Below are 26,378 nucleotides of genomic sequence, written 5' to 3' on the forward strand. Positions count from 1 at the left end.
TGTAAAAATCTGTCCAACCCTAAAAAAATTACAAACTTTAATTTAAACAAACATTGTTATATATCGACATCATGAGCTCCGTTAATATGTTCTTGCCTATTGTGTCCATAAAGAGTGGTTAGAATTATTTTTCCTTTATTGTGGAGGTTGAAATCAAATTTGAAGAATGGCAACAGCCAAAGTGAGTAGGGTTTGTCTAGGTTTGGGAGAGGATTAGAAATTTTCCTTTTAAAATACTTATTTTAGGAATTAACCTAGTTTTCATGTTTCTCACTTCAGATTGGGAGGCAACTACCATTTCTCAGAGCTCTAGAACAGGTCTCCTTGAGGGTTCAAGGCTATGAGTTGACTACCTTTGCTGTAAACTCAAATTAGGCATTCTCCAGGAAGTCTGCTGAGGAAAAGAATGTCCTTTCAGTGATTAACTCCAGGTAGCTGATTCTAAGGAGTGGTACCTACAGGCGAAAGGATGCTACCTTTTATGCTATCTTTCCCCTGTAAACCCTGCTTCTCTTTGTACAATTTGAAGGGTTTTCAACTTTTGCTAAGTCCTACTGTCGGGCACATCACCTCATGTGGAAACTCTCTCAGCAAGTTGTTTTTTCTCTGTAAAGCAAGATTTTTCAAGGTTACACAAAAACATCTTTGACTTCCTTCAAACTAACAGATTTATTATGACATAAGCTAAAGGTAACTTGATCAAAATTCCATTTCTACTGATAGACTACAGGATATCTCCCCTACCTCCAGTCCAAAGCTTTCTATAGCTTGCACAATTCTTCAACCCGCATATATTTTACATAGTCATGTGCGGTCATAAAGTAAATCTGCCCTTCCTTTCTCATTTTCTTTGCCTTGGGTAATTATATATTTGTGATCCGTTATACATTTTCCTAAATCAGAACAATACTTTTTCCAAAAATACTGCAATTTATGTTACTCTCTCTCTTTACAAGAGATAATAAATTAAGAGCAAGTTATCTGCTCTTTGCGCAGGAGTCAAAAGAACAATTTCACTCTCCTCAAGCAGATTAACTTATGCTTATTTTTTTTGTAGGGAGAACTGGATTCATGTGAGCAGCACAAGGAGCCAAAGTTATCCTTGCTTTCTCCAAGTGTTCCTGAATTTACATTGTCAAATCCAATTAACTATGTTTCCTGGCTTAACGAATATGCATCAAAGAACAATGTGAAAATTCAGTATAACTTGGAATCTAAAACTGGAGTGCAACATAAACCAGTGTGAGTTACTGATCAATATTTTATCTTGGGGAATAGGGTTGCATTTAAAAAAAAATCTCTTGAGATATGAAGGTATTGAATTTTATTCATAGGAGACTGGTTCACTCATTGCAACGAGCCATAGTTTTATGTGGCAGTGGTTTCTTGAATAATGGTGGGGTGTATGTACCATGCTTAGTCATAAATCATGGTTTATAAATCACAGTAGCTGTATTTACATATCACACTAAACCCAAAGTAAATCTTTTCACACAGAGAATGTGTGAACCAGCAGATGATGTTGCATACAAACAAATGCAAGTTTAGGCTGCAACAACAGGAATGTAGCTCTAATAACCAGATTTGTCATATATAATATATTGTTACATATTTTAACAAGCCTTGTTTAGGCTTAAGAAGATAAGCAGAATCACACCATCATACAATGTAAAGGTTTGAAGAGATTTAGTGCAACCCCTGCCTGGGGATCCACTGATAGGGCATCCCTAATAGAGGATAATCCATACTCTGTTTAAATATTATCTATGAAAGAGAGTTCACTGTCTCCTGAAACTACATTTTGTGGAAAGAAACCTTTTCTTGATGTCCAACTGAAATCTATTTCCTTGTAAGTCAAATGGATTATTTCCTCTGGAACAATTTTGAACAATTTTGTCATATCTTCTCTTACAGATAATGCAGTTTAGCCAACATAGAATAAAAAAGGAACAGTGATGTTTTAATGTTCTGGTTTTAAGGTTGACATGTGTGGTACTAAAAAAGTTTGTGAATCCTTTTGAACGTTCAACATTTTTGCATAAACATGATCTAAAAGTAAACTGTTCTCCACATGTCCTAAAACTAGATGAAGAGTACCCAATTAAACAAATGAATAAAAAAACATTGCATTGCTCATTTATTTACTTAGGAAATATATACTGCTATATAGCTAAATAAATTATGTATTTTTAAAGATTGATTACTAAACCTTGAAGCACTTTAGGTCTATAAACTCAAAGGTAAATCTGACTGAATTGAACTGGGCTTATATTCAGATATATGTATAACATTACAGCTTTTATATCAGAAGTAGGCTCCTTTGGTTTACTGAAAGTTACTTCTAGATAGATAGGAACTGATCAGCAGCCTTCTTTTACAACACTGAACATAATTTTTTTCTCCTTTTATATCTTCTAGCTTTTCTTATGTGTGTCAGATTGGTGATAAAGTATTTGATGTTGGAAGTGGAAATAAAGTTAAAGCAGCCAAAAATGAAGCAGCCAAACTAGCATATGAAAAGTTGACTAGGTCCTCAACTTTCGGAGTATGTAAACTGAAATATACCATATAGTCTGTGTAATGTTTTGGATAAAAGAAATCAGGTTGCTCTCTAAGTTTCATTTTCTAGTTCCATGGAATGGAATTGTTAACAGGTTGAATTATGGTACAGTCTTCTGACATACAGAAAGAAAACCTTTCAAAATGTTCGAACGTTATTATTTTCATTATAAAAGGTGATATAAGATTTGTGAAGAACAACTTGTATCTAAGACAAGCTTTGTCGCTTGGTGGTCAAGCTAGGGGGAGGGGAACTGGGACGCATGAGCGGTGTGCTAACACGTGCAGCCTGATTCATGTGAGTAGCAGGCTGGCGTGCATCTACACGCAGCTCAACGTGGCGCATGTTGAGCTGTGTGCACTTCTGTGTGTGATTGCCAGCCTGCTATTCGCATGAGTCGAGTTGCGCACACAGGCACTCGCTCACCCATCACACAGCCTGTTTGCATTTAGGCAACAGCCTGGTAGTGGCTCATGGCCCAGAGATTGGGGATCTCAGATCTAAGCAACTTATTATTGTTGCATTCATTGTAATTTCTCCAGAGTAGAGTTTATCTGACCATAGTTACTCATTCCTGAATAACATCTGGACAGATCCTTAACATGGTTTGATTGGAAAACTGAACCATCTTTCTCCAATGGGATTGGCCTGTCCCACTTGTGCTGGTAGAAGGGGGGCCTACTGCGGATCCCATCAGCCAAAGAATTTCAGCTGGTGGGATCCAGGAGAAGAGCCTTTTCTACCATAACTCCTGCCCTTTGGGACATCTTTCCACAGGAGGTAAGATCCTCCCTCTTTATTTTAGCCTTCAAGAAAGTCCTTAAAATTTGGCTATGCTGGCTGGCATGAGGTCCTAATAGTAATAGCACTTAGACTTATATACCACTTTACAGTGCTTCACAGCCCTCTCTAAGTGCTTTACAGAGTCAGCATATTGTCCTCAACAATTTGGGTCCTCATTTTACTCACCTCGGAAGGATGGAAGGCTGAGTTGACCTTGAGCCTGGTGAAATTTGAACTGCCAAATTACAGTCAGCCAGCAGTCAGCAGAGTGCAGTACTGCACTCTAACCACTGCGCCACCATTGCTCTTCTTCTAAAGAAGAAGCTGCTTGCTGGAGGTGGTTGGTAGATTAACAGAGAAGACAGCCTCTTCTCAAAACCCTTGGTTTTCAGTTTGTTTTATTTTTGTGATATTAATATGTTTTATATTTATAATAGTTATAAGTTGTTTTATCTTGATGCTGCTGCTCAGAGTTGCCTGAACTGCTTCATGGGGTGCAAATAAGATAGATAGATAGATAGATAGATAGATAGATAGATAGATAGATAGATAGATAGATAGATAGATAGATAGATAGATGGATGGGACCCTGCAAATAGCCATGAACATGAATCAGATGCCAGCATTCAAAATGCGATTCCATCATGATCATGGGTTTCTGCATATGCAGTCAAATTGGGCTGTAAGAAGCTTTGGCGGAGTAGGGGGTGGTATCCTGTCCTAATTTCAAATGGTTGTTAAGCAACCAGTCATAAGCCAAGGATTACCTGCATATGTTTAAAACTCCCAGGTATAAAATAAATGGTTTTTCTTACATTGTTATCTTTTGCTGAATAAATCTTTTGCTTTGGAATTACTATTTCTCTAGGCAGAAGAATGTACTAACCCTTTCAGTGATTCTTCGGATGTGACATCTAGTAGTAGTCAAAGTCTATCGAATGAAGCATCTGGGAGGTAAGATTATACTGAGTTACTTTTTAAAAAATACTGTTTAAGTAAATTGACATAAAGAACAGAACATCCCAAAATGAATACCAATTAGGAAAGGTATGGTAATCAATATGAAAGGCCTTTCCATAATTTTATTGTGATTGTGGAATTTTTATGTAGCTCCTTTTATGTTTTTCAGGTTAATAGGCTGGATATCTTTAGCTGAATCGCTTGCTGACAGAGTCTCTCTGTCTAGTTTATATTTTCACCCTTTTGTATATACTTGTGGTGTGATGATGTGTGTTCAAAATGGATAGAGCTTATGATATTTTGCTGCTTTCATAATTTTTGCTTCCATGATGCTCCTTTTGGGGTAGAGTTTATCTTGACAGTATCTTCTTCCCTTCTACCTGTTCTATTTCTATTTTTTTTCTTATATTATCTGTGAGGAAATCAAAAGAATTAAGGGAGGTAAACCGCATCAACTCTAATTACGGGTAGTCCTCAACTTATAACCACAATTGAGCCCAAAATTTCTAAAATTGCTAAAAAAGACAGTTGTTAAGTGAGTTTTGCCCCATTTTACGACCTTTCTTGCCACAGTTGTTAAGTGAATAACTTCAGTTGTTAAGTTAGTAACACGGTTGTTAAGTGAATCTGGCTTCCCCATTGACTTTGCTTGTCAGAAGGTTGCAAAAGGCAATCACTTGACCCCCCAGGACACTGCAACCATTATAAATACATGTCATTTGCCAAGGATCCGAGTTTTGATCATATGACCATGCGGATGCTGCAGTGGTCATAAGTGTGAAAAAAGGGTCATAAGTCACGTTTTTCAGTGCTGCTGTTTGAATGATCACTGAACAAAAGATTGTAGGTCTAGGACTACTTGCTAGGAGTTAGTATTTTGGAATCAACTCATAGGTTAAAGCAGTGATGGTTTACCTTTTCAGCACCGAGTGCCCAAACTGGAACGTGTGTGCATGCACGTGCATTTGTGCATGCTGGGGCACCGGAAACCGAAGAGCAGCTGGCCGGTGCATGCATGCCTGGTTTTTTGGCCATTTTGGGGGGCCTTTTCATGCCAAAAATGCCCCCAAAACAGCCTGAAAATGGCCCAAAGATGGCCAGAAAAATTAATTAACTATATATATATATTTCAAAGCAAATTCAGTAAATTTGACGGTCTGTAAATGGCCGGAAAAAGGCCATTTCCAGGCCATTTTCCAATGCTCTGGTGCCTGTGAAGACCAGCTCATATGCGTGCCAGAAACCAGAAGAGCAGCTGGCGATGGTGCACATGCCCACTGAGAGGACTCAGGTTCGGGTTAGAGAGAAGAAGCAAGTTTAAGTGATGCTCGCATGCCCTGGCGTATCAGAAGTTCTTACTTAACTAGGCTTCTATACAAATGGAGAAAGTAGAGTCAAAATATTGGATGAATGCATTGAAAAGGAACACAATGCTACTTATCTTTTTAGTGAAGTTCATATAAATGAAAGGGCCATTTAAGGTGGTGATAGAATGAATGTCCAGTCATGGTGCTAACTCTCTTGTTTTCAAAGCAATATTTAGGGCAATATCAAGGAATACAGAGCCAAGGCCATAAAGTAATGCAGTTTATTCTCCAAGGAAATAGAGGAGAATTCTAGAGGAAAAAAAGACTTTTTTTTTTTGAGATTCCTGCAACATAAGACAAAACTACTTTCATGAACTGTTGACCAAACATTATTTTTGTGTCCATGTGGTTACTAGGAGTCATGCTTGATTTAAATGAGTTTTAAATACTGTATAACTATGTTTAAGTAAAAGATGTAGATCATCTGGAAGGTTTACACAACACTCATTGGCAAGTATCTACCGTGTTTCTCATAATAAGGCCGTCTTTTCGGAGGTGACTTAATTCCCCCCTTGCATCTTCAGGCGGGCTACCATATCCGGGTGTGCTAACAAAGTACCGTATTTATCGGCGTATACAGCACTTTTTCCCCCTGAAAATAGGGGCGCGTGTTATGCGATGTAATGTTAGAAGCCTTCGGTGAATGCTGCTGGGATGATCAAGGACACAAATGAAGAAGGGAGGGAGGAAGCAACCGAAGCCTGTCCTTCTCTCTGGGTCAGCTCTCAGTGCTCTCTCGCTCCTCCACAGCACAGGAAGAAACTGCTTCAAAGAAGCGGGGGTGGGGAGCTTTCCTGTTCGCCACAGCTTCCCGAAGCGCCCGTTCTCCCCACCCCGTCCGCCGCCACCCCGCAGTGCTCGTTCTGCCTGCCTGCCTCTTGATAATGTTGAATCGGAACAGCTTCGGCTGAGTAAAAGGGCGAATAGTTATTATTCTCAGCCGAAGCTGCTCCCAAACAACCAGAAACTAAGGCAGGCAGGCAGGCAGGCAGAATGGGACACTGTGGATTGACGCAGCGGGTGGAGTGAGGGTGAAAGCGGGCGCGAATAGCTGCGGCGACAGGAAAAGCCCCCCGCTTCTTTGAAGCAGTTCTTCCTTGGAGTGGAGCAGCGAGAGAGCGAAGCCTCCTTCTCTTCTCTCCCCCGGTCCTTGCAAAAATTTTCTGCTTGAAACCGGTCCCTGGTAAAAAGGTTGGGGACCACTGATTTACCTTATAAGTGGTAATAATATTAATAAAAAAAGTTCTGAGCTACCCTTATTTTGCTTCAAAGTTTTTATTTAGAAATTTAATTTTTTTTTCCTGAAATTTCCCCTTAAAATGAAGATCGTGTTATCGCCCACTTCCTAACGGCAAGCCCCCACCATTCCCCCATTTCGCATGTTTTAATATAGGCCTTAATTTGGGGGGAGGGGCTTAATTTCATTTCATGCCTATAAAACATGCTGGGACTTCCTATTGGGGGAGGCCCTATTGTTGGAGAAACAGGGTATTTATCTGAAATAAAAATGCATCATATTAAAGTTATGTACATAAATATAAATACATACCTAGATACTAGTTTTGTTCTAATAGAAGCATTGCCACAGTGTTTCTGAGCCATTAAAGTAGATTTATAGTAGTTCTAGACAAGCAAAAATAGAATAAAACTCTAGCAGCAAAGCAAAGTCAGTTTATCAAGGTGCTACATTTTGCTTCAAGGTTTCTTCAGACATTTGTTTCTGTCTTTGCTTATCCAGAAAATCTGTTTGTTCTCTATTATTTTCTTCTACAATAAAAATGTAGTAATAATCTAAAGCTTCAGTGTGTAAAATTATCTTTCAGTTAGAAATGGATATCAGTATCAGTGGATATTGATATCAATAAATCAGAGTGGATTTTTTCAGTATTCCAGCCAATATGCAAAGTAAGCAATATTTCAATGGCAATTTAAAAATAGATAAATCCCGATGGCTCTAGAAAAGTCTCCATTTATTTTACTCTGACTCTCTCATCAGCCTATTTAGAAGAAGATGGGAGCAAGGAACACCAGCATTACTCTCTTAGCCCTTAAAGTCTATTTCCAGGAGTCAGCACTGATTTGAAGGCACAGAAAGGGAGGGAGGGAGGGAGGGAGGAAGGAAGGATAGATGGATGGATGGATCTGGAACAGCCTACATAATCTGCATTTTCATTTGGATAGATCATAAATTCTGCAGAATTGCAAGAAACATGGATGGAACAAACCTTGTTTTTTATTTTGTGCATACTTTAGTAGTAATATAAAGATTTAGTTCAAGTTATCACTGAGTTGTTTGCTTGACTGTCATCAAAGTGTAGATGTAGAAAAGTATATATGTGGCAAACTTAATGGCAATAAAATACAATCATGATGACCTGTGAAGATTGTTTTAGTTTTCTGTAGATAGTTGTTAAGTCAGATTGTAATTATGCTGTATTTTTTTAAAATTCTGTAGCAGTACAGATTTGGATTTGGAACTGGAGAAGACATCTGACACACTTACTGAACATGCTGATGCCATTCAGCTAAATGGAACTTCATCTTCTCAGAACGCTGTAAACAAAATTTTAAAATATTTTTCTATTTATTCTTTTATTGCTTTTAAAATAATGGCCCAAAATGGGAAATTCCACAAAACTAAAAATGCATAGATTGTCAAAGAAAAAGAAAAAAACATATAGAAAGTGCTTTAAAAATGAAATGATACAACAAAGGAAACTGAAAAAAATATATCATTTTGGCAGTAAATAGTTCTATATGTAGTTATTTAATTAAATTATTATGAAAGTACATATTAGTTCTCATGCATTTATATAACTATAATTTTTAATCTATTTTTTTCTGTTTAAATGTCCCATATTTCATCATATTTGTCCATACAAGTCTTTGTCTATAGGCTATCTATTTATGTGGCAAATTAATCACTCTCAATCTGTTGAATGAAAAGGGCTGTGAATTTATCTTTCCAATGCTGCAATATCAGGGCATAGATAATTCATTTACATTATCTGTTTAACAAATTCCAAATATCAGGTACTTAATCCAAATAATCATATCATCTGATAATTGTAGCTTTTTGTTGCACAATTATATTTATATAATCCAGTGCTTTCTGCCAAAACTTAATTTTAAGTGTAAGACATTGTGTTTTAAAGAAGCATTATAAGTTGTCCTTGACCTTCAGTCGAAATGGGGACCAGAAAATTTGTTGTCAATTTGTGCATTAATTATACGAGATATCATGTGATTGTGATTTGCAGCCGGCTTCCTTGTTGTCTTTGCTTATTAGAAGCTGGCTGGAAGGTCACAAATTTCAATCATGACCCTGGGATGCTGCAGTCATTATAAATGCAAGCCAGTTGTCAAGTATCTTGATTTTGATCACATGACTACAAATACAGAGTGATGGTTGTAAGTGCAAGGACTGGTCATGTGACACTTTTTGCAGTGTTGTCATAATTTCAAACAGTTGCTAAACAAATGGTCATAAGTTGAGGATTACCTGTATCCTTATTGTATCTCCAACAAAATGCTGTTATTGACAGTTCTTCTCTATACAAATGTAATTGAGTCCAATAAATTCCAAATATTAGTTTTTGTTGTATGAATCCTAATTTGAGGTCCACTGATATTCTTTCTATAGAAGTTAAAACATTTGTGTGGAGGTTCATATACAATATAGGCAATATACAAACCTCTAAAGAGTATTTTTAAATGTATCTTTACTTTGTGTTTCATAAGCAGTGTATATTTGTTATGAAGTTTGGCATGTTGATTTGACTATAAGGTTATATTGGCTAGAATCATGAATAAACAGAAGCAACTACCTTTAATTCATTATTTAATGTGTTTGTATACTTTAGCACCCACTTTCTAGGGCCCTTCACTATCAAACTGAGCTGGCTACACAGAACGGAAGCAACTAAAAGTAACTGGAAGAACAGTTGGGAAGATTAGTTCTTGCCTATATTGATGAGTTTCTAGGGAGAAAATGTAGAAAATCTTGGAAGTGTCTTTCTTACCCTTCTCATCTCCTCTTTCCTCTCTTGGAGAGTGAGGAACTCAAACTAAGAGGAGCCAATGTATTGATTTGTTAGTTTAAATATAGCTAATCAAATTCCAGTTCAAATTCCTGATTCAGAAATGGGAAATTGCTTGCAGAGATCCTGGTTTTAACATTCACAGTGGTCTTTCCTTCCATTGTAATTTTGGTCAAACCTTTGAACTTCAATGTTTAGCTTCACGGTAGAATAACTGTATAACACTTGTTTCTTTACCTCCATTTTGCTTTAGGTCAGTCCACCTAGTCAATCTGTGAAACCTAAAAGGTATGTGCCTTCTTTTGAAATTGAATTATTAGCTGTACAATAAACATATTAAATCAATAGTATTTATATACAATTGGGTATACCATTTATGTATTTCAATGTATTTCATTTCAATTTTTTTCTAAGAAAAGAAACACCCTTGGCTGCAAGATTTTCAAATCTGTCTACAAGAACAAGTAAATTCACCAAAAACGACAGGTAACAAACTACTTCAATTCTTGGAATAAGAATTATCTTTCTTAATTTGATGTTGGGTTAATAGGAAATCTAATAATTGGATATAGATTGATATCTGATTCAGGTTAATTTGAAAAGCTATTTGTCACATATCCACAGCAGCTGAATAAGAGGAACTGGATCCAGGTGGTAAGAAAATGAGTGACAAACTATCTCTTGCTTTGTATGGCACAAGATAGTTTTTGTGTGATTTTTTAAAAAATAAATTTGCCATTTCCTTTCTTGAGTCCTTACTTAAAACATTTGCTTATCCTTTTCCTGCATGTTTTGTTAGAATACTGTTGGGGATACTGATCACAAGAAACCCTTAATTTGGCTTCTTGATTTGTTTGGAATGAGGAAACTATTTTAGTTTTTCAGGTATTTGGGGAAATAAAGAGGTTGGTTATTTGTTTTAGAATTGCCAGAGGATTTAGTACAACTAACTGTGGTATCCTGGATTATTTTCCTATGGTGGGATTGTTTTACATACCTACTGATTCTCAGGTAGTCTTGGACAGCAATGCTAGAAGACTGCTGTTCCTTCCATAAATCTTTTGTCAGCCCTGGGTCACACAGGGCTGCCATTCTGGGTGGTGGAGCTGTTAGCAGCTGTGTGGTGCCATAACTGACCGGGGTGGGGGGGCAGAAAGCAATGCCACATTGCCCTGCCTTGCCGTGATGAGCTGGTATGCCAAGCGGCTGAATGAGATGAATAGCGGCCACATTGAGGACACCAAGCTCGGAACTTCAGAGCCCGCCCGAACAGCTGAGAGGCGCTGCATCGTGAACAGCTGAGAGGCGCTGTGCTACACACAGCTGAGGGACAGCGTTTACCATGATGGGTAACTGGCGTGCGTCACCAGGTGTGGTGGAGGCGGGGTTGTTTTGCGCATGTATAAACGGTGGAGGGGAGCACCAGGTGAGTAGCCCTAACTCTTTCTGCATCATATGCTGGTCAGTGCCACGTATACTACAACGGAGATAAACACATTTGGAAAGCAAGGTTTCTTGGTTGTTTATATTCCGATTGTGGTAGCGGAACCTGATACCTTTGGTTTGCAAGACATACTCATACTATTCTATGGTAATGCATGCTTGATAGAGGTGATCATGCAAAGACTTATGCTGTCACAATTTGGATGCTATGCACCTATCAAAGCTGAAGTCACTCTATTGTCAGAAATTTGAGAGGCTTATATCAAATCAACATTTTTCTTTATTAGAATATAATTGCTTGAATTCATTACATGCATGCAAATACACAATATACAACTTCCATTATTAAGATGGCCAGGCAAAATATAAAATGATGAGAAGATGTGAGGTACTGACAGAAGAGAATATTTGTAGCTCAGCCAAACAACCAGTAAACAGCCCAATCAAGGAAACCTCAAGACTATTCACTGACAGGGCAAGCCACATAAAATGAGAGCAAACCCCATTCCCTGATAGCACTGATGATGTTACCTAGTTTGGTAATGAAACATCTGTAAGGAAACAGCCAAGCTCAAATAGTACCAAGGACCCCGCAGATCTGAGGGACCTGGTCAACAAAAGTAGATCTTCCAGATACTCTTTGTTACACTTCTTGTTTTATACAATAAAATCTCTTTGTACTCAAACATTTATTTTGATCTCATAAATGTCTGGAAGAAAGTAGCTATCTGGTTGTTTTCAATTTTCAAATGCTGGAATGGAAGTGATAAGATACCTGCTCTTCAGAATCTCATCCAGACAAATACTTCTTGATAATGAAATGTTCAGCAGCCCCCACTTTGTACCTTCATATCTAAGTGGTAGCTAAAAATATATCTTTATCAAATATAGTCCTGGCACAGCTTTAGATGATGTTGTGATGTTGCCCTGATCTTTCCTTTTCTACAAACTTCGGGAGATAATGAATTTTTGTTTGGGGTCAACAGTTGAATGAATAAAAATTGAAACTAATTCTTCCCATTTCCTCAAATTGCTGACTTGTCCAAAGGAGGCAAAGTTTTCTGTTGAGCCTTCCACTTCACAGGCAGAATTTTAAGAGATGAGAATAAATATTTTGAAGGGGAAATGTTTATCATGCTGCCTTATTTTCTCAATTGCACCAACTTGCAGATGATAGAAATACTCTTAAAAATGATTAGATATAAAGAACTAATAGATGAACAGGGGGAATTAAAAACATTGGATAAACTAAAAGAACAAGGAATAATATTAGATTGGTGAGTATATTTGCAAATTAAAACCAAATTTAAGAAAGATGTAAAAGAACCAGGGATAGATAAAGATTTACAAAATTGGACCAAATCTTCACAGGTAAGGATATAAAATTCATAACACGAACGTAAAATTATTTACTGGAGGTGGAATTAGAGGAGGAAATTGTCAAGGGATCAGTGATCGCCTGGGCAAAAAATGTGGGCCATAACATAAATTTGGATGAGTGGTAAAAGACTTGGACTGAGAACTGGAAGCTGACTTTGTCGACGGAATTTAAAGAAAATCAATATAAAATGTTTTGTAGATGGCACTTAGCACCGGCACGATTGGTGAAAATGTATCCAAATATAAAACCGGAATGCTGGAAGTGCAAACAAAAGAAAGGGACGTTTTTCCATATGTGGTGGCAATGTATAGAGGTTAAAAAATACTGGAAGAAAGTACAGAGATGGCTTTTTGAGATTACAAACTATAGACAGAAATTGGAACCAGAAACATTTTTATTAGGCATGATTAAAGGGAATTTGAGTAAAGATAAAAGATATCTTATTGTACACATCTTAACTGCAGCAAGAATCACTTTTGCACAAAATTGGAAGAGCAATAAAATACCACCAGATGAAGTTCTAATTCAAAAGATAATGGATTGTGCTGAACTAGACAAATTCACTATGGAATTAAAAGGCAAAGATGATCGAGAATATTATGCGATATGGGAGAGGTGGTATGAATGGGTGAAGAATAAAGATAAAAATGATGTATAGTCACAAACGAGAAACATGTATATACAATGACACAATTACTGTTAATGGAAATGAGACTTTTGTATTTATGGTTTTTAAAGAATAAAAGTTATTAAAAAAAAGAAAAAAATACTAATGCTCTTTAATGTTAATAGTGTTATTTCAGAGGTGTTCTGGAAAACAGAACTGATGTCAGCCTTACAAATTTGTTTTTGTTCCAGTGATATTTTTAATGCGGCCACCATAGATTTCTGAAGAGTAGTTTTTAATTCAGTTGAGCTACGGCAAACAGAAGATCTGCAAATATAGTCTACACCAAATGGACTTGCTGTTTTCCTTAATTCTTAAGATAAATTCAGAGCTTCTGTCTGATTTGGAACTGCTTTTTGACAAGAAAATGTTAGTGGACAGCATAAGTTTAATCTGGTTAGGCTGCTTCCATAGCTGTACCAATTCAGGAAACTATCCACCATTGTGCATTGGGTGATGATCCTATACTTACATCTTTAGGAGTAGGTGCCACTGAATTCTGAATGTAGGCTTACTGTGTTACTTAAGTGCAGATGGAATTACCACAGTACCAATAGATTAGATTCCCTATGAAAAGCATCCAGAAGATAATTTCATTTGCATATTTTTTTAAAATGCTGACATTGTTCTAAAAGGATAGAGCTAAAGTCATGGCAATTTGAAAGAGTTTTGTTATCGTTGTCCCTGCATGCCTGTTTAGGCACAGCCTTTTTGCCTACAAACCCACCAGAAGTGATTTTTGTCTAGGCATCTACATGGAGAAACCCTTTGAAGTGGTCATGATGAGCCTTCCAGATGATATCAATGTTTTAATGCTTCAGAGAAGGGTATTTTGGTCAACCCTTTATGCTTTGCAAAAGCTCCTTTTCCATTGCATAGTTAATTATTTGTACTCTTTCTTTTTATACATTCCTCAAAATTGAATTCTGGAATAGTCATATTGTTAGGCACTTTTAAGATGGAAAGGCAGGGATATATTAATAGTATATAAGAAGTTTGTTGAAGTGTCTTGGTAAAGATGAAGGTGAGGAAATATGCCTGCTTGGTTATAGATCTATGTAGCAGGTTTTTATATATTTATATGTTAATATGTTTGGTATTATAGGTATTTTCAAACATTTTGCTATATGCCATTCTAAGATTTTAATTGTTTTTAAAACAGATTTCTTCAAGAGTTTGTTGATATAGAGGAAATTGGTTCTGGTGGATTTGGAAATGTTTTCAAGGCAAAGAATACCCTGGATTGTAGATTATGTGCTATCAAACGCATCCTTTCAAAGTAAGTTATGCTGTGCTTCATTTTATTTTTTATAAGTACAAGTTGGTATTCAGGTGCTGGGATCGCAATATATGACAGTGGGGATGCTGCATTGATCATGTGCGCAATGACCCATTGTGAGTCAACTTCTAACAGTTGTTAAATGAATGGTTATTAAATGAGGACTAGCTGTGCATGTCATACTTGAGCTTCATCACACACATGCAGGACGACTCCTGAACAGAGAAGTTCTAACAGGTTTTGAAACAATTTGGGTAGAATCTTAATGACTTATGTAGTCTGCAATTTGAATAAGTCTCTCAAATCTATTCTAGAGACTTTCAGATTTTATGCGTAGAAGACTGAGTTAATGTTGTATTGAGAATCAGTTGTACAATAAGGACAGATGTTAGTCCCATATAATTTTGTTGGACTTTGAAAATACTTAGGTATCTATATCATGACCTGCGTCATAGATAGTGAAAAACTTGCAGTTGCCACCAATAAAGTTTCAAAATGGTAACAGAAATATTTTATTTTTCTTTCTTGTGCTTTGTCTATGAGGGATGTTACTTACAAACGTAAAAAGTAGAGTTACAGGGAAATTTCTGTCTGACTTGATTTTGTATCTGAATTAGGAAAAGCAGATAAGAATAGATTAGGGATGTCTTCTTTGTTTATGAATTTATGAAATATGAATTTCTGTATGCTATTTTTTTGTTAAGTCTAAGTTTTATATTAGAACATTTCCTATGTTAATAGTAAAACTTAGGTGAATCACTAATTTTCCAGATTTTCCTTTTTTATGATTTCATTATCTGCAGTATACCTTCTGACACATGTTTGCAGAACTCCAAATCAGAGTCCTGTTTCATTTTATAGAAAAACTTGTATGTTAATTAGTCTTGTAAAGAGCTACTTCTGGAAATAATTTTGTAGCGTAGGCTTTTGGACCAACTGTTAGCAACAACGGTTTTTTATTGTAGCTATTATTATGATTGTTGTTTTGGCCCAATTGTAACAGCAAAACAGAAGATGAAACAAGAGAAGTTAAAGCATTGGCAATACTGGATCACCCTCACATTGTTCGATATTATAATTGTTGGAATGGAGAAGATATTTTCCAGTTTCCTGATACTGTGAACAGCAGGTAATTTCATCATTACATAATGTGTATTTTTTTTTAATGAAAACGTTTTGAATATCTGTTTTGTTTGTGCTTAGTTAGCTTAGCAATTACTGGACATATTCCACTCAATTTATTCCATTCAGACTTATATCTTGCAGTCTTAAATGCATCCAACTTATATTGAACATAAATAGGCAGAAAGTGTCTTTCCTTTTATTACAAAGCAGGCTAAAATAAAAAAAAAGGAAAGTTGGCATGGAGCAGTATCACAGAGTCAAATTGTTCACATTTCCGTATCAGGGGTGGGATTCAAATTTCTTAACAACTGTTTCTATGGGCGTGGTTTAATTTGTGGGTGTGGCTTGGTGGTCATGTGACTGGCTGGGCGTGGCCTGGTCATTTGACTGGGTGGGTGTGGCCAACTCTAAGTCATTTGCGTGGGTGTTGCTTGAATGGGCCAGGAAAAAAGAAAGATCCAACCTCTCTGTATGTGGGGAGGGGGGGGGGAGTTAGGTTAGTTTTTTAAAAAGCCCAGAGGAGGGAAAAAGATAAAGTTGTGCCAAAGAAATCCCAGGGTGGGGGCAAGGAAAGAAAAGGAATCCCTGCTCTGAAAAGGGAATACCCTTCCAAGAAAACAAAGGAGTCAAAACCTTATTTACTCATACTTTTTAAAAAATTAATTTAACAGACATTAAAAAGCAATTTCACTTTCCCAGGTTCAAGTCTCTTTGCTTAACATATGTGATATGTTAACATATTTATACCCCTCTCTGTTTTTAAGCACTAGGAATTCTCTATTTAACCAGATTTAAGAAAAGCACTTACATTAAGTTAGTGGCAATTTTCTATATCTCAGGGGCAATGAATGAGTGTGGACTTTATAACCATCGGACATACTTTTGGTCTTTTTTTCAATTCCATCTGTCTTCTGACACATCCTCATTCTTAGATTCCAAAGTGGTTTTCCTTTTCAGAAATTCTCCTGTGAGTCTCAACCTCAAAAACTTTGTGGTCTTCATCTACTCAGACATAGATGAGCCTTTAATATAGAGGTCTCCAAACTTGGCAACTTTAAGGCTTGTGGACTTTAACTCCCAGAATTCTTCAGCCAGGGAGTGATGTCGTGCATGCATGTGATGTCGCGCATGCGCGATAAGGACTGACTGGGCAGGGAACAGAGAAGCGGGCAGAGAAGGGCAGGGCCAGCCAGAGGCCCGATTTACTGGTTCTCCGAACTTGTCTGAAGTAGAATCCCACCCCAACCAACCCAACAAGCCTGTAAATGATATTCTTATAACAATAGAGTAATAATGCAGTAGAGCATTAATACAATCAAACAATAACCACTTCTTGACTAAATCCTCATATTCTAGCACCAGGCCCACTCAAATTATTATATCTCCTAGGACCTTGCCAAGGTGCTAGAAGGCTACAAGAATAGAGGAACCATTTTGATCTTGGAGATGCAGCTACAGAAGAGGAAGGGAAATCCTCATCAGGAGTGCCTGCATTTATTTAGCCTTTAAGAAGAAATAATTTTATTGTATATTTTCTGTATGCGAGTCAGTAAATTTTTATCTAAATTAAATTGGGCTTTCTGTCATCCTTTGGCATTAGTGTAGAAATTGGCTTTTCCTGATAGTTCAGAACTTTACTTGAAACATGGTTAGTTATATCATGGAGTTCTCAGCTGTATTTGAACCCCATAAATAAACAAAATGGTTAGATCAATGCAAACAATTGGTCCTACCACTGATGTCCATAAAGCAATTGGGAGGTAGATAGTTTTAATATTATTGTCTTTTTTTTGTTTTACATTCTTCACAGCTCAGAGAAACTTAAGTGCCTCTTCATTCAAATGGAACTTTGTGAAAAAGGAAATCTATCGGATTGGTTAGATAAAAAAAAGGGAGATTCTTGCAAAGATGTTTCTATAATTCTATTTCAGCAAATAGTGGAAGGAGTGGATTATATTCATTCTAAGAATTTAATTCATAGAGATCTCAAGGTGCGTAATGTCAACAATTCAAAATACTTCTTTTCTGTCAGTGGGGAGGGGGGAAGACCTATTGAAGCCCTTCCTTTTTTGTAACAAACAAAGAAGCAAAAGACTAGCCAGATTGCTCCATTTAGAGAAGATTGTGAATCCAGGGAAGAAAGAGGCCCACGATCGCTCCCTCCGACCTTTAATTGGGAATGGAAGAGGTGGCTGGGAGGGGATTTAGCCATGTTGGAAGTACACTTCAAAAGGACAGTGCCAGGAACCACTAAAGCAGTGTAAAAAGCTTAAAACAACCCTTCCCCTTTAAAAAAAGTCAAGCCCTGGAATAAAAGTACCAGCATACAAAAAAACCTCCAGAGAAGCTGCTCAGAAAGTCTGAGTGTACTGCCAAGAACCATTAACAGCTGTTACAATGTAAGAAGGCTTAGCTGAAGAGGCAGTTTCTGAAAACACTTAAGCAGGGCAATAAGCAGGATTAGGCTAGAAACAACACACAGAGGCACACTAGAAAGTCTCCTTCCTGTCTTCCTGACAGGATTAACCCCTTAAGTTAACTCTCCCAAACTGGTGCGAAGCGGTTGAATCCCACCACTGGTATACAATATTAAGAATTTTGACTGAATTATATAGGCTCCTTGTTTTCTGTGAAACACTCATTACCCAGAAAGAAATGTGACTTTCTTCCTTTGTGTAAAATATCAGACCTGGCCCTAAAACTTTAGTATTTTTCCTGAAATTCAGCCTTGGATTCAGGCCTGGATAATATCACAAGTCTCAGGAGTTAATAGTCTAGATCATTTGCTTTATTGCAGAGAGGAAAGAAGCCATGCATACAGTATGTAGAAGATCTCAATGATGCAAAATTTAGAAATTAAGCCCTAGATTTAGGTTTAGATTTTGGTGACAGCTGGTATAATGTAATTACTATATTATTAGAGTGTGACCTAGGGATGGTCTATCCCACAATTACAGAAAACTGCCTTGGGTCAGGTACTCTTTCTCAGCCCAATCTACTTCATGGGTAGTTGAGGGGACAAAATAGGAAAAGTGCTAAATGCTGTCTTGAGCTTCTGAATGAAAGACGGGGATATCTTTCAGCTTGGGGTTTATATCTAATTATATGTATTTTAGTTTTACAAATGAGCATGTAGGAAAAAAACGAGTGAACCATAACCCTTTCCTTCACTCTATTTAGTTTTTGCATTATATCAAGCTTTACTCAGATTTTTACTTGAACTACAAAGGTCAGAGCCAGAGATTCAGAGTTCCTATAAGCAATTTTGCACAGATACAAGTGAAACTCGAAAAATTAGAATATCGTGCAAAAATTCATTTATTTCAGTAACGCAACTTAAAAGGTAAACCTAATATATGAGATAGACTCATTACATGCAAAGCAAGATAGTTCAAGCCGCGATGTGTCATAATTGAGATGATTATGGCTTACAGCTCATGAAAACCCCAAATCCACAATCTCAGAAAATTAGAATATTGTGAAAAGGTTCAATATTCTAGGCTCAGTGTCCCACTCTAATCAGTTAATGAAGCCATAACACCTGCAAAGGGTTCCTGAGCCTTTAAATGGTCTCTCAGTCTGGTTCAGTAGGAATCACAATCATGGGAAAGACTGCTGACCTGACAGTTATGCAGAAAACCATCATTGACACCCTCCATAAGGGGGGAAAGCCTCAAAAGGTAATTGCAAAAGACGTTGGATGTTCCCAAAGTGCTGTATCAAAGCACATTAATAGAAAGTTATGTGGAAGGGAAAAGTGTGGAAGAAAAAGGTGCACAAGCAGCAGGGATGACCGCAGCCTGGAGAGGATTGTCAGGAAAAGGCCATTCAAAAGTGTTGGAGACTTTCACAAGGAGTGGACTGAGTCAGTGCATCAAGAGCCACCACACACAGACGGATCCTGGACATGGGCTTCAAATGTCGTATTCCTCTTGTCAAGCCGCTCCTGAATAACAAACAACGTCAGAAATGTCTTACCTGGGCTAAAGAAAAACAGAACTGATCTGTTGCTCAGTGGTCCAAAGTCCTCTTTTCTGATGAGAGCAACTTTTGCATCTCATTTGGAAACCAAGGACCCAGAGTCTGGAGGAAGAATGGAGAGGCACAAACTGCAAGATGCTTGAAGTCCAGTGTGAAGTTTCCACAGTCTGTGTTGATTTGGGGAGCCATGTCATCTGCTGGTGTTGGTCCACTGTGCTTCATTAAGTCCAGGGTCAACGCAGCCGTCTACCAGGAGATTTTGGAGCACTTCATGCTTTCTTCCACAGACGAGCTTTATGGGGATGCTGACTTCATTTTCCAGCAGGACTTGACATCTGCCCATACTGCCAAGAGCACCAAAACCTGGTTCATTGACCATGGGATTACTGTGCTTGATTGGCCAACAAACTCGCCTGACCTGAACCTGATAGAGAATCTATGGAGCATTGCCAAGAGAAAGATGAGAGAAATGCAGAAGAGCTGAAGGCCGCTATTGAAGCATCCTGATCTTCCATAACACCTCAGCAATGCCACAGGATGATAGCTTCCATGCCATGCTGCATTGAAGCAGTAATTGCTGCAAAAGGGGCCCAAACCAAGTACTGAGTACATATGCATGCTTATACTTTTCAGAGGTCCGATATTGTTCTGTGTACAATTCTTGTTTTATTGATTGCATGTAATATTCTTAATTTTCTGAGATTGTGGATTTGGGGTTTTCATGAGCTGTAAGCCATAATCATCACAATTATGACAAATCACGGCTTGAACTATCTTGCTTTGCATGTAATGAGTCTATCTCATATATTAGTTTCACCTTTTAAGTTGCATTACAGAAATAAATGAACTTTTGCACGATATTCTAATTTTTCGACTTTCACCTGTATGAGAAGAGCCCTTAATGAAGAAGGCAACCAGCTAAATTTATTGTTTTATTTATTGTTTTAATTTTTTTATATGGTATTTTCATTTGGTGAATAAGTCCTATAGAGTCATGTCGGCTAGATGGGTAACATAGAAGTTAAACAACCAAACAAAGCTGTAGAGTAGGAGTGACTAATCCTGGTAACTTTTAATACTTGTGGATTTCAACTGGAATTCTGGGAGTTGAAGTCCATAGTTTTTAAAGTTCCTAAGGTTGGACACCCCTGCTCTAAAATTTAGTCATTATATATAAAACACTCCCAAGGCTCAAATCTTATGCCTCTTTCTCTCACTCTTCTATTTTAGGGAGTAAAAACTTCCATTTCTCAAAACAGGTTTTTACATGTATTTTCTTAACAAGATAAATCTGATCACATAGCCTTTGCTTCTGACTTTGTTAGCTTTTACTTTTCCTATCTGGTACAGGCAGTCCTGATTATTTGCAGGTTCGGTATTTGCAGATTCATTTATTTGCAAAAAATGTATTTGTAATCCCAGAATCTGTGCCCAAATTGACCTCTGCTGTCCTAGGAAAAAAATATTTGTTCTTTGTATGCCTAAATATAACATGTTTTCTCACTCTACTTTTTTTCTTTTACAGCCTCTAAATGTATTTTTTCATGATGAAAATCACATAAAAATAGGTGATTTTGGGTTGGTAACAGTAGGGGTCACTAACAGACAACGGACAATGAACAAGGGAACATGGAATTACATGGCACCTGAGCAGGTAATTATTGTTATAATTATTTTGGTGTATGCATTTGCTTATTTTGCAATGCATTTGCTTATTTCTGTTGGATATACAGGTAGTCCTTAATTTATGACAACTGAGCCCAAAATTTATGTTGCTGACAAGGTAGTTAAGTAAGTTTTGCCCAATTTTATGACCTTTTTGCCACAGTTGTTAAGCAAATCACTGCAGTTAAGTGAATCATGCAGTCATTAAGCGAATCTGGCTTCTCCAATTGACTTTGCTTGTCAGTGGCTGACTAGGAAGGTTACTAATGGTGACGTGACCCAGGATAGTGTAACTCTCATAAATACATGCCAGTTTCCAATTGCGTTATTTTTTTTATTCTTTCCAAAGATAAAATATTAAAAAAATGACAAGAACAACAACAAAAAAAGACCAAAATTACAAACACAACAAAATAATAATAATAAAAATGTACATAACATGTATAAATCCAACATTAAACATACTTCACCCACCCTGGTTGAAAGTTGACAGATATTTATAATTAAAGCTTTTATAATTATAATTTATAATCCCCTCCCCTAAATTTGTGAGTCTACAAATAATTGTAAAATTTCACATCTATAACTGCAATATTTATTATATTTGACATCACAATTCTTTGAAAGATATCTCAAATGTAGAAAGTTGATATCAAATAGACCCGATATCTGTTAGCTGAAAAAAAAAACCTAATTACTAATAGCCTCCCAAAATGAATTGATCTTAAAGTCTTCATTAACAGACTGTTATTGTATTAAACTTGCAGAAACTCCATGGGCTGCTTCCATGTTCTTATAAAGTCCAAAATATTGTCTGTAAACCAGGAGTCCCCAACTGTGTGGTATGGCCCACTGGTGGGCTATGAGCGGTTTGCAACTGGGCTGCAGAAACAGCCAGTGAGCGTGCATGTGCATGCACACCCTCACTTTCACATTAATAGGTTTTTGCACATTTTCTGATATGCCTCCATTTCTTAGGTAAAACTTTTTCTCCATCAAATCCATTAATAATAAGTTAGGTATTAATCTCATCCACACATTTAACTTCTCTCTTGTATGCATACTCCTGACATTTTTCCGTTGGTTTAACCCAATTGCAGATTCTTCAAACCTTTGATCTATTTTAATCCAAGTCCCTGAATTTTGACCATAAGGATGCTACAATGGTGGTTAAGTGTGAAAACTGGTCACAAATAAGTTTTAGTGCCATTGTAACTTTGAACGGTTACTATATGAATGGTTGTATGTTGAGAACTATTTATATAGTTTTCCATTTGTAAGTTCTCTCTTGTGCTATAATTTAAAGTGAGACTCTTACAAGTCAATAACCCTCCCCCCCCAAAAAAGCATTAAATTGTTCCATTTCATCTAAGAGAAAATTGTCTAGAATTTTTCCAAATAACCTTATGCTAAAAATTAACTTTTATTGTGTTATTATTTATTCTCATGCATTTTTCCTCAACAGCATAAGATTGTATACAATTCTTTTGCTTCTAGAAACTATAAAAAGTTGATTGAAGGTTGCACACATCTTTGAAACAAAATTCACTGATTCACCCTGTTCTTTGTTTTTACGTTTGAAATATCTAATATCCTTGTGTTATGTTGTCCATTAGGAAGGAAGCAGTTATGACAACAAAGTAGATATCTTTCCATTAGGATTAATTTTGTACGAAATGCTTTCCCCATTTTACACTGTCAGTGAGAAATATCAGGTAAATAATCCACTTTTTTCCTTACATCTGCCTTGCATGTATTTCTTAATAAAGATAGGGAAAACGTGTTCAAGCTGCTTTTTAGACTGACTTATTTAATGTAATGTTAGAAAAATAAATTAAAATAGATAACTCCAAAAAGGTATACATTTTAACAAGCTGAGCAAAAGGAGAAAAGCTATCCGCTCATCATATTCACCAATGGAATGCCTTGGTGTAAGACTCACAGCAGATATATGGGGAGAAAGATTATTGTTGAAAGAAAAGTAATAAAGTTCTCAAATTTTCTTTCATCTGCTGATTAAAGGCCATAGGGGTTGGCTACTACTATTATTGGCTACTATGTACATATTGTAGATATGGAGTTTTGAAGTAGGCTTTTGGGTTATAAACATTTTGTTACAAAGCTAGGCAGAATTGTACATATCTGGCATCACATATTTGAGTTGGGAAGTTCCATGGGTGTCTGTTAATTTACATATCAGTGAAGACTTTGTAACTTTTTACAGGCCTAGAAAGTGTCTATAGGTCTGTGGATTGGAACTAGGCCTATTTCATATATATTTGTATTATTTGTAATATACATATTACTGTTTTATATGCTTATGAATACATGCATCCCTATGCTACGACACCAAATAGTCTTTCTGCATGCACACATTTGTAGTCTTATTTTCACTGGTTCTGTGGAGGTTTTTCCGTGAACCGGAGAGGGTGGGGTGAGGTTTTGTTTGCTGACTGCATCCCGCGGAGGCGGCTTTGGTTGTTTGTGCAATCTGGTTTCTGGCATGCCATGGACTGGTGCTGGTCCATGGATCAGTGCCTGAGGACCCGTTCTAGAAAGCATCTTACAAAAGCAAATACTCTTAGCTGTTTTAATGTGGGAATTTTCTGTTGCTAGATTGGTAAACTACTTTTGGGAGAGCTGGCTAGATTTATGAAATTTAGCACAAATCCTTTAAAGTAGAGTTGTGTACTTTAAATATACTCTGATTTTTCAGGAATGGCCCAACATTAAAGAAGGAAACCTTCCAAAAACATTCACTAAGAAGTTTACAAAAGAGGTATACTCTTGTAAAACATCTTTTTAAAATTTTTAATGTTTTTCTTAATTCCATGTTCATTTCTTAATTTTTATATCCTCCTCTTCATTTATAGACTTCTCTAATTAAGCAACTGCTTTCCAAAAAGCCAAGTGAAAGACCATCAGCAGCTGATATTTTGAAAACCCTAAAAGGCCAACCTCATATACTACACACTTATTAGTGAATTTGTCAAAGCGCAGGTTTTTGGTTCATGTTTCTTTTGCTTTTCCTGATGTCTGAATACACAGATTGCGAGACCCATTGAAATGTGAAGAATTGGGTTACTCATTGCTATATTTGGGATTTCCTGAGAAGTCAAATGCAAAGAACTTCAGCAGAATGGGAAGATCTAATGGAAATAGAAAGAATGCATTTTGCAAGACCTTTTAATCTCATCCTGTGTGCAAATGCATAATGGCAATCTGAAGTATCTGGATTTTTTTTTTTTAACAAAGAGTTTTAATGTGCCATTCCAATACTGTTGCTATACAGTTAAGTTTAATATTGTCTAGGGAAGTTAATACTATTCTTCTAACTCATGGAACTACTCGTAATCAAGTGTTAGTTGCTATCTTTTGCTTTGTGAAAAATAGTACTATGTGATAAATCTACAGTTTTATGACAAGAGTATTCACTTCCTTTCAGATTTTTTGAATCTTTGCAAATGAATGCTATTGGAGCTTCATATATATACTACAGTATTGATTTATGAAAATGTTATAGATGATATGGGTTGGTTTCTTTTGCAGAACTGTAGATGTAAATCCATAAATCAACCTTTTAATTTGCAATGCATACATGGGCAATTGTTTTGGAAAGACAATGCATTTAATTGCACTTAGCTTTCATTTTTCTTACAATCAAGAGTAATGCATCTAACAGTGCTTATAATTATGTTGTTTCTAAAACAGATTTATAGAATACATTCTAATATGCTAACTTGCATTTGTGTTTTGAGAGTTTAAGAACCGTGGTGGCGCAGTGGTTAGAATGCAGTACTGCAGGCTATTTCTGTTGATTGCCAGCTGCCTGCAATTTGGCAGATTGAATCTCACCAGGCTCAAGGTTGACTCAGTCTTCCAGCACTAAGCAGTATATAAGTAAGTGCTATTGCTATTAATAGCAATAGCACTTAGACTTATATACCACTTTATAGTGCTTTACAGCCCTCTCAAAGCAGTTTAGAGTTAGCATATTGCCCCCAACAATTTGGGTCCTCATTTTACCCACCTTGGAAGGATGGAAGGCTGTCAACCTTGAGCCTGGTGAGATTCGATCTGCCAAACTGCAGTAGGAGTAGCTTGCAGTACTGTATTAAACCAGGTCTGCAGGCGCATGTAAACCTGGGTAGCTAACACTGTAGCTCCACATGATTAATAAAACATATAAAAAACAAAGGACATTTGCTATTTATATACATTAATTATATTTTTATATGCAGCCCAAGACAATTCTGCACTCAGTATAGTCCCAGGCAAGCCAAAAATTGCTATCCATGTTCCAAATCATTTAATGTATTAATCAATTAAACAAACAATATAAAACACAACAGTGAGGATACAGTCAAAGGTTGAAAAAATATCTATAATAATGATAAAATGATGTAAAACTTTTAAACAAATAGACAAACATTAATGGAATTCAGATATACAACTATCTCAGTCCTTTCATATGTCATCTAGCACATATTGTTTTGTCTTCTCATTTCTATAATATAAAGAAATGTTAAAAATGAACAATATATCTCCTGAATTCACGTCTTCAGTATTGTTTTCTGTCCAGTATAAATTGTGTAATTTATCTAGTGTATGCAAATTCTTTGGAAAAAGAAAAGCTAGAGCACTTCTGAACTCAACCCCAGATTCTGCAAGAGGTGGGTTAGAAGATCTTTGACAGATCTTTGTAAAAAAAAAAGGGGGGGGGATTGAAAATTTTGTTTCAAGCTTGTTTTTTTTTTTTAATAAAAATTATATTTGCTATGAGTTTTTAAAACATATGAAAGCAAATGAAATATTAATTTTAAGAAAGATAAGCTATCTGTTTTATTTTTAAGAACAGGTATGCTAAAGCATTAGTTTTCAATAGAAAAAAACCCAGACTTTTAGGCCTATGCTTGGATAAGGTAAGGAAGAAATCAAGGATTGTTTTTTTAAAGGAAAATTTGAAGTTTTTTCTACCTGCATCTACTGACTAACATTAGAAATGATATCCTATAAGATGGAGGAGGAATCAAACCAAAAGGAAAGATTAATATGTTGGTCAAGATAAGTAAATCCACAAAAATTTTGGCTCAAAAACAGACAATTATTAGTGGATTATTACATGTA

At 36.5% G+C, this 26,378-nt stretch overlaps 1 protein-coding gene across 4 annotated transcripts in view; it reads left to right on the top strand.

Moving 5' to 3' along the window:
- Positions 1-26,078, top strand: part of EIF2AK2 (eukaryotic translation initiation factor 2 alpha kinase 2) — a 47,189-nt gene extending 21,111 nt beyond the window's left edge. For 2 of the 4 annotated variants that reach the window (XM_087966541.1, XM_026669331.2), the window contains exons 8-20: positions 1,058-1,242; positions 2,419-2,545; positions 4,212-4,297; positions 8,126-8,225; positions 9,964-9,998; positions 10,125-10,196; positions 14,364-14,480; positions 15,484-15,609; positions 17,416-17,596; positions 21,112-21,240; positions 22,868-22,966; positions 23,968-24,030; positions 24,125-26,078. In XM_087966541.1, coding sequence (XP_087822667.1) covers positions 1,058-1,242; positions 2,419-2,545; positions 4,212-4,297; positions 8,126-8,225; positions 9,964-9,998; positions 10,125-10,196; positions 14,364-14,480; positions 15,484-15,609; positions 17,416-17,596; positions 21,112-21,240; positions 22,868-22,966; positions 23,968-24,030; positions 24,125-24,232 — 1,428 coding nt within the window. In that variant the 3' untranslated portion in view covers positions 24,233-26,078. The remainder of the gene's footprint in view (positions 1-1,057; positions 1,243-2,418; positions 2,546-4,211; positions 4,298-8,125; positions 8,226-9,963; positions 9,999-10,124; positions 10,197-14,363; positions 14,481-15,483; positions 15,610-17,415; positions 17,597-21,111; positions 21,241-22,867; positions 22,967-23,967; positions 24,031-24,124) is intronic. The other 2 variants (XM_087966549.1, XM_087966536.1) reach the window with 2 other exon arrangements.
- The last annotated feature ends 300 nt before the right edge of the window (positions 26,079-26,378 follow it).

This window comes from Notechis scutatus, chromosome 1 (genome assembly GCF_049901735.1).
Source record: "Notechis scutatus isolate UNSWTSFEM ecotype Mainland chromosome 1, rNotScu1.2, whole genome shotgun sequence".
Classification (NCBI taxonomy): Eukaryota; Metazoa; Chordata; class Lepidosauria; order Squamata; family Elapidae; genus Notechis; species Notechis scutatus.